Source organism: Agelaius phoeniceus, chromosome 4 (genome assembly GCF_051311805.1).
Source record: "Agelaius phoeniceus isolate bAgePho1 chromosome 4, bAgePho1.hap1, whole genome shotgun sequence".
NCBI lineage: Eukaryota > Metazoa > Chordata > Aves > Passeriformes > Icteridae > Agelaius > Agelaius phoeniceus.
Window position 1 is genome coordinate 16,319,884 of NC_135268.1, and position 9,248 is coordinate 16,329,131.

The window sequence follows — 9,248 nt, forward strand, 5'->3', positions numbered from 1 at the left end:
TTAGGAAATTTTGCACACAAGCTCAACTAAGACCCTCTTGCAATATTCCCCCCTTCCCCATTAAGTATGAACGGCATTAAGTTTTTACTCAACCTTTGGGTTCTACCTAAATCTTTAGTGAATGCCCGTTTCTTGTCTAGCAGTTATTGATAAGCCCTATATAGTAGTGGTTTTGTCTTCCTTCTTTGACATGTACTGGAATGTCAGTAGAACATTTTTGTTGCAAAAAAAAAAATTCCTAAGACTTTGAAGGCTGGCACACATGACACATGCTTTCATAACTGCAGATTATATTAAGGAAAGCTTTAAAAAATAGACAATTAATGCTTAAGAAAAAAATGCACCACAGCTCAAGTGGTCTGAGAGGTTTTTATGTGGTGTTATTATGTGGATTACCACAGCTTTTATATTTACATAGTAATATATACACCAAGTCAGGCCAAAATCTAACTAGACCAGTGTCTGGAAGGTCAACCACCACCACACACCAAGAGAACTGGCCAAGAAAAACCATAAGGGTTTGGACAATTCAGATACCAAACTGGGGCTTGGGACTGGATTAGGTTCTTCAGTCATCTTTGTTAGAACAAATACTCATCAGTAACTCTGTATATTCCGACAAACTCTTTCAACACATAAAATAAATTTGGTTGCCATTTTGTGTACTGTCTGGAAGAGTGCAAGAAATAACTCTTCCATGAAAAACACAAAAAGAAAATGGCAATAGAAACAGTCACTGAGTATGCTGGGCTGCACTGGATAGCCAGGATGCCCACTGCACTAAGTACATCCATCTTTTGTCTTCACCAGCCCATCACAAAGTCACTGCAGTTGGCTCAAACAGAATTCTGCTCCAATTTGAGCCTAAATCCAAGAATGAGGAGGCTCTGCTTTCAGGCACGTGGAACAGCTGTGAGCATGCACTCACAAGTATCCTTTGCAAAGGCCCTGAGAGACAGCCAAAACCTGTACTCATCCTGACTCTTCCTACTCCACTTGGCATCTCATTAGCAGTGACAGCTCCTGCTGCAGGTATACAAAAAAAAATACCTTCAAAAAATATCTTCAAAAGCCCCTCAAGAATCTCACACTCATGAGAAGAGACCTAGAGTTGGATCAACACAGGGACAAGAATTCAGACTAAATACACAGTATTTATCCAGTGCTGTATTCTTTAGCTTCCAACAAATTGCACTGCAGCTTTTTAGGAGCTCAGAACTAAACCTCTTACATTCTTTTCATGATTCAGAATGAGGATTCTCTTATCAGGCACCTTTAAATTCACTTTCACTGAAGCACAACTTCCTCCATCCAGAAGTTATTTATAAACTCTATTGATCCTAACTTGTTTAACTGAATTGGAATCCCCCAAGAAATATTAAATTTCTATTTTAAAAAGCACAAGTGTATACCACTTGTATTTACTGATTAGTCACAGTAAGGAAAAATGGGTTTGTACTCCTTTTAAACGCATTTAACTGTTATAAGAAAAGGAAGAACCACCTATTGCTAACTCATCTTTCCAATATTTAGCTTGAACTAGACAACTTAGTGATTCAAAACCTTACACAGGAAACAGACAGCTTTGAGTCACTCTTGTTTATCTCTCTATCACACTACTGAAACTACTGAAACTTTAAAGTGTAAAGATACACTTGAAGTATGCTTGATTCTGGAAATTCAACAATTTAACAACACAAATTCTTTTTTTTTTTTGTTCTCTTTTTTAAGTAGTACAGTCCTGTACTAACAAAAATCAATTCTTCCGAGTTTCAGGTAAAAATACCATCTCATACGACTGAGGAGGCTAAGGGAAAGGAGCCAGTGAGAGGATCCACATCTTGTTACTGTTGTGCCCTGCAAGACACTGAAGACACTGATAGCTCCTATGGATTAGAGGGAGTGGTAGCAGTACCTGCTATCACCTGTCAAGATGTAACCCAGTGCAGGCAGCATCAAAGCCACTGACAAGGCCGTCTGTCAGGCAGGAAGAGGGATCTAGTCAATTGCATCAGTTATTCACACCTAAAGAATCCCCATAACGTTTGCTGCCAGCTTTACAAGTGAAATAAGGAAATTGCTAAGGGAGGGAAATGCTGACAGTGTCTATTGCAGTCCCACAAATTAAAGAACAATAGTGCACTGACTATGTTTTATACTTTACACACCACTCAGAGCGGCTTATCACACCCACATATCAATTACACCAGGTGCAAATCTCATCTTTTACCTAGTTCTAGGAACAGGGAAATATTTTAGCTATTATCAAGATGGTATTTTTTTGTTCAAAAGACTAAAACAATTTTCTAAAAATTGTCAGCAACTGTTGTTTAAGAGGCAATCATCTAAACTCACTACACCCTGCTTTATTATCACATTCTCAAAATTGCAGCGAAACTCTTTGTGAAGAAAATGCAGTTTGGACACAAATGAATAGACCATTGTGTCTAAACCACTTCTGAAGCTGGGTTTTGGAACAAATACTAATCCCATTTGGTTTCCTCAAAGAATTTAGATGATAACGTTTTCTTCTGAAAACACAAGGAGGGCCAATACGCTAACCACTGGGCTCCTTGTCTCCCTCTACTTGAATTTGTCTTTAAATATCTGTTTAACAGTGGCACTCCTTCACCAGCACCAGTGGAAGGCAATTCAGCTTCAAACCTGTCACTCAGGGCACTCTAAAGAGGAGAGACAGCTGCAGAAACCTGAAATGTGGGAAGAAGGGTCTAACCTGTTAGTACTTTTTAAACAAGTATGCTGAAAATGGTTGTTGGAATAAGGTACAGCAACTAAACTCAAGAATAAACCTTCTGACTCTCATCTCAGAAAGGAAGGCGGTGCCTAGACCTGAACAGGCAGGATCTCAGACAGCCTCTCTAAATATTCCTCATGGGCTAGCCTGAAGTATTTAATGGAGCCCTCTCAGGCCAGGTGGCTCTGGGCAGCACACTTGGCTTCCACCACACACAGAAAAGCACCCTGAGCAAGCACGCAAAGCCAATTTAGCAGCACAGGATTCTGGTATGCCGTGGACAGCCAGCTGTGGACAGGATGCTCATCTGAGTTAGGGCTTTCCTCACCACAGCCAGCCCAATGCTTTCAAATTAAGTTTTGTATACATTACTGTACACGAGCAACTGAGAGCTTGGGGCTGTTGCCAAAATAATGTCTAGATGCTTAAGGAAGAGAAATTGAATTATTTCTCTCTACTGTTCTTATCCAATTTTGGAGACACTTTTTTACTTTATACTCCAAATTAAGATGATTTATACTGACACTTCAAGTCACAGATTTTGAATAATCCTCCAAGATCACAATGTGCAGTAACTGAATGTTAACTGGCCAAAGAATAACAGTTACAGAAAAGTGACATTTGATATGGCATTTTCTACCAGAGACAAAACCAGAAAACAGTGGTTTTTATTTACAGAAATGAGTTAATTCTGGTTTTAAAAACTTCACCATAACCAGGCAGCTACACTGATCAAACCACCAGCCAAAACCCTATCAGTTTAATGGAAACATCCTGACAGCATGATTTCCTGGCTTCAGAAGTTTATCATACCATAGGTGCTGTGCACTTCCGAGAACAAAGTGCCAGAGCACTATTAGTGGTTTATTTGAAAAATTGGTATAGCAAATTGTCCTACTAAATAATTAGGTGACTACACAACTGTGTCTTATGTAAAATGGAAAAAAAACATTAGCACAATAAAACAACATCAAAAAATACTAAGAACATGCATGAACATAGTTATTCAAGGCAAAAAACATGATTCCCACATAAGACACATTATAGCTAACTATTTATATACACTATGTATATACTCAACAATTAAACGCAAAATTAACAAAACACGACAGCATTTTAAGAGGCCAAAGGCATAGAACTGGTAACCAGCGCTGTCAGCACAAAACTAAGTCTGAAAATTCCTGAACACACTTCTTTTGACAGAGGTATTTTCCAGCAGCCTCTCCACAGGCGGCAATGCACAGGCACGCCATGGCTATGGTCAGCAGGCGATTTGCGGCCGCTCAGCTCGCAGCGCACCGGCAACACCTGGCACCGAGTGACCGAGTGCTCCCGGCGGATTTCACACGGCAGCCGGGGCTGCTCCGGGCTCGGCACCGCCGAACACAGAAGCCAGGCCCGGCCCAGGAACCGGGCAGATGCAACAGGAGTCCCCCGGCGCTGCCACCGCCTCTATCCCTTACTCCCCTCCGCGGAGAAGGGCGGGAGAGGACCTGCATCTCCAAGCGGCTGATGGGGAGCCCAAGGGAGAGGCTGGAGAACGCCAGTGCAAAGCTCTGTGCCACAAAGGCGAGCGCCGCCGGCTAAAAGGCAAAGCTCCCGGCGCCGGGCAGCCGCCCCCGCAGCTCCCCGCGCTCCCCGCCACTCACTCTTGGTCGCGGCGATCAGGTTCTTCCCATCCTTCAGCAACTCCTTGATAAACTTATTGGTCTTCTCCAGCTCGGCCTCGTGGGCTCTCACCCGCTCCCTGAACCAGGGGCTGTCCAGGTAGCAGTCGCTGAACTCCAGGGGCTGCAGCCCCATGGTTGCCGCTGCTGCCGCCGCCGCGCCGGGCTCGGCTCCCCGCGAACCGCAGCACCGCCGCCCTCCGCAGCCGCGGCCACAAAGACAGAGCAGCCGCTCCCCCCGCACAGGGCTGGGCGCGGGCACAGACAGCCGAGCTGTGTGGAGCCGCCCTCCCGGCAGCCCCGCCGGGACACGCCCGGACGGGGCGGGCAGAGCCCGCGGCCCGCCCCTTCCCAGCTCCCCGCGGCGGCCGCGGCTCCGGGCGGGGCGCTGGGGCCGCCCCGGTGCCCCCGGTGCCCGGGCAGGGCGGCTCAGCTGAGGCGCTGCGGGCGTCCCCGAGCGGAGAACGGGGGCAGGTACCGCTACCGAGAGAGCCCTGTGCTCCGCAGGGACACCTCGGCAAGTTACCGATGGACAGTCACCAACCGCGCCAGGGGCAAGTGCGGGAGTCTGCACCTGGGACGGGACAGCCCTGGCTCCGTGTGTAACCTGGGGAACGGGAGAGCAGCGCTGTGCAAAGGACCTGGGGGTCTGGGTCCATGGAAAGTTGAATGTGAGTCAGTGCCCTGGCAACCAGGAGGGCCAACCCTGTCCTGGGGGGTATCAGGCACAGCATCGTCAGCCGAGCAAGGGAGGGGATTGTCCTGCTCTGCTCTGCACTGGGGCGGCCTCACCTTGAGTGCTGGGGACAGTTTTGGGTGCCACAGTATAAAAACGACATTAAGCTATTAGAGAGCATCCAAAGGAGGGCAAGAAAGGTGGTGAAGGGTTTTGAGGGGAAGCCATATGAGGAGCGGCTGAAGTCACTTGGTTTGTTCAGCCTGGAGGGGACTGAGGAGAGATCTCATTGTGGTCTGCCACTTGTTCATGAGGGGAAGAGGAGGTGTGGGCACTGATCTCTGTGGTACCCAATGACAGGACTTGAGAAAACAGCATGAAGCTGAGTCATAGGTGGTTTACATTGTGTATCAGGAAAAGGTTTTTCACCCAGAGGGTGGTTGGGTACTTGAAAAGGCCTCCCAGGGAAGTGGTCACAGCCTCAAGCCTGAGGCTCAAGAAGCATTTGGACAGTGCTCTCAGGCACATGGTGGGATTCTTGAGATGTCCTGTGTAGGGCCAGAGTGGGACTCAATGATTCTGATGGGTCCCTTCCCACTCAGCATATTCTATAGTTCTATGATTGTACCAGTCATTGGGTCCCCTGCACCTCATGGGAACCTCTGTGAGGTTTAGGAAAGGGGCTGATCAGGCTCTCAGAGGCAGGATGCACAGAGCAGCACATGGGCTGCTTGATCCAAAATGGGCTGTGGTGGTGGTTGTCTGCCAGCTGAGAAGACTGGTGTTGCTCACCCTGTCCCACTTGTGTCTGAATGTGAAATACTCAGTAAAGGAGATACAGACTCAGCTTTATGTGTTCATTCAATAAACTACTACAGTCTTATGAACAGAACTGTGGCAACAGCAAGACCCTGAGAAGAGCACTCAACACTGAATTGTTTCAGTTAAGAATGTTAGGAAATTCATAAGGAAAACAGAAAAGGCTTATAGTTATATTTGTGTTTATAATTTAGCTATAATTTATGGTTTCAATGGTTTGACAGTAGTGCAATTCAGAGTGCTTTCATGGGATTTTCTCAGATGATTGGGAGGTGTATATATATATATTTTAGTCATGAGTGTCTATTTTGGGAGTCAATTCAATCTATTATTTTCTGTATTTTGGCAAATAGGTTCCCTCTCCATTTGAAGCAATGATCTTGGGTATTAATTAAATGTATTATTGTTGGGCCCACAGTAAAGCCCAAACTGCATTTCTGAGATGAAGATAAATGGTGGTGTAACTATCAAGCTTTTTCTGTATGACCCAATGCACTGACCTGGAGAAGTCAAGTATGGAAATAGGTGGGCACTTTACAAATCTCATTTTTAATTACTCCTGTTCATGAAGCTGTATATTGGGAAGTATTCAATTTTGCAAACATTTGGGATTTTTAAAACCTGACCACTTCAGAGCCTGCTTCAGAAACCAGACTGAGGATCTGTGTTACTCATCTGGCAGCAATCACAGAGCTCAAGTGAGTAAACACAGAATTTCATGATCAAAGGGCAAGATAAAGTTCTCATTGTTCATGTAGATAAGGATGGTAAGAAAACACAATTATGTAAAGACAGGGGCAGGGAGAAGGGGCTTGACATGAAGGCTCATGGGTAAGTGTAGTTTCTGAAAGTAGTCTGAAAATGAGTGTGGCCCCTCCAAATGAGATGCTGCCTAAACGTGCAGATGATCTGCTGAAATCACAGCAGACCAGGAGGGGCTATTGAGAGCTGATCCTGAATGTTCAGTTTTTCAGCCAAGAGTTCCACCTGATAGATCACATTATCTGCTGATACTTATTTTCTAATATTACTTAGCTGAGAAGTTTCTATGCTATTCAAAAATCAGTTTAAAAAGAAAACCACCTTAAAAAACAAACAATCCTTATCTCTGTTTAGATTACTAGAGCAGCATTTCAAGTATAGGTATGCCTTACATGGTTAGTTTGTTTACTTTGTTCTTTAGTTGTCTTTAGCATTAAAGTTAGAATAATATTTTTTATGGCTGTTTTTAGTTATTTTAATTTCCCTATTAAAATTTCACTGAAGTGTTGTAAAGTAGTGGAGCCCCATGCTTTGTGTGGAGTTGCCTGCACTGAAATAAAAACTACTTTAAAAATTGAATGTTTGTCTTAGTCCTGGGGATTTTTAGCTGGCAAAAAAACCCAGCAGGTCTGAAATTTAAATTTGTCCTACTATGACAGGCCCATCAGGGGAAATTGGTCCACCTGCCTCAAACATGTGAAGTAAAAATGTATTCCTTTTTAGTTGTAGCCAAGAATAGCATTCAGTCCAATTTATATACATAAAAAACCCATATTTTTTCACAGAATAAAGAAAGTCAACTTCTATTTACATAATAAAACAGGAAAGCAAACTCACTACTAAATTGAAATTCTACACTCTTTATCCAGTTAATCAAAACAACATGATAGACTCCTACCACCACAGTTATTAAATATATGTTTTCCTAAACTTGACCCACAAGTTCAAAATATTGTCACACTCTGAAAAGCAGAATTGTGATTTAAACAAAAGATGGAACACTGAGGAGAAATAATAAGCTATTATTTATGCACAACAATTACCTATGTAATAAGCAATAAAAGGAGTTGCCCTTTTACCACTAACTACCACTAATTAAGGCTCAAAGTGGCTTTGTATCAGAAAAATCTCTGCTTTTCTGCCACTCCCTACTCAAGGTCATCAGATTTTACAGTCTTCTTGTAGCCTCTTTAAGAGACTATAACATAGATTGACTATGTGAAGCTGCAGCAATATCCTGTCTATAGACTGTGTATTTATCTTTGCTTTGGTTGTTTTCCTTTGACATTCACTGCAAGCATGGTTTCAGGAAATACCCTCTTCAAGTCATTTTATACAATAGGCATACACCAGCATATCATATGTTTTGTTCCATCTTACCTTCCTTATGTTCTTTTCAGATCACCATTCTGATTTTTGTGGAAGATGATATTCTGATGTGTGGCTGATTGTGTCTCCAGGCTGCATGTTAAGGAGAGACAGATTAGAAATTAGTGAATTTAACTTTCAGTTTTACTGATGTTTTGTTACAGAGAATTGATATCAGCTCCCACCATTTCCAACACAGAGCTGTGTTGTTCAAAACATCATTAGCAACAGCAGCCTCCCAAGGAATCATAATTTTTTTGTCTTTGTCTAAGCACTTTTACCTCTGTCATGGGTTTAATAGAGGGTTTAAAGAGTTTCCTTCTAATTCCCATTTCGCTTATGACTGTGTCATCACAGTTGACTTGCAAGACCTTAGGGGTCTGATGCACATGTGAGATACCTCGAGGCTGCATGCTCCCTCTCCTCTCATCCATCAGCAGTTCATATATAAAACCAGACTGGTCTGCAACCACCCACCATGCAGACCAACATTATTTATTCTATTGTCAGCCAATTTGATTATTATTATGGAAATCATATATCTCTGATGGGCATTCCTTTCTGTCACTCCTTTACAGCACAAGCTTTACCCAACGAATTATTTTATAAAGCAGCAGTTTTGTCAGTGTTACAAAGCATTGTATCCTGGAGCCATTTTTTCCTGAAGTGTTCCATCACAAAGTTGTGAGTATGAAATTAAAAAGTATCCTCCCCAGCCTTTGAAATGAATGGACTCTTGTGAATTTTAAGGTTTTTACTCTGCCATATTTTAGTAATCTTCACAAATGGGTCAAATTAGCACACAGTACTATTTCATTTATGCTTTAAAAGATGCCCTATAAAAAATTTATGCTACCCACTAGCATTTATTTGCTCTGACAAAAAATACAGCTGAATTAGTTTGGAGAACCACGGAGGGCCAGAGATAATTGCTCATTACAATATTTGGTGCAGTCCAGCTCTTGTTACACCTCACTGACCACAGGTGATAATTGCATTGTGTTTTTTCTCTCATTCTCGCTTGTGATGTCCCACAGGTGCTAACATTTTCTTTGCCTCATAGTATCCTTGTTCCTTGTCTAGCTGGAAAGCATAACTAAGCCAAAGTCCAAGAAGGTTGTTCCCTATCTGTAACTAATTTAAAGTTCACAGCTTTTTTTTTTTTTTCTTTCAAAACTGAATGTAGGCTTGTTGATACCCA

At 43.0% G+C, this 9,248-nt stretch overlaps 1 protein-coding gene across 1 annotated transcript in view; it reads right to left on the bottom strand.

The window, feature by feature from the left end:
* The window catches only part of ARHGAP10 (Rho GTPase activating protein 10), a 137,868-nt gene extending 133,116 nt beyond the window's left edge, over positions 1-4,752 (bottom strand). Inside the window, exon 1 of the mRNA XM_054632836.2 lies at positions 4,405-4,752. Within this exon, the coding sequence (XP_054488811.1) occupies positions 4,405-4,558 (154 nt within the window). The 5' untranslated portion in view covers positions 4,559-4,752. The remainder of the gene's footprint in view (positions 1-4,404) is intronic.
* Between the last annotated feature and the right edge of the window lie 4,496 nt (positions 4,753-9,248).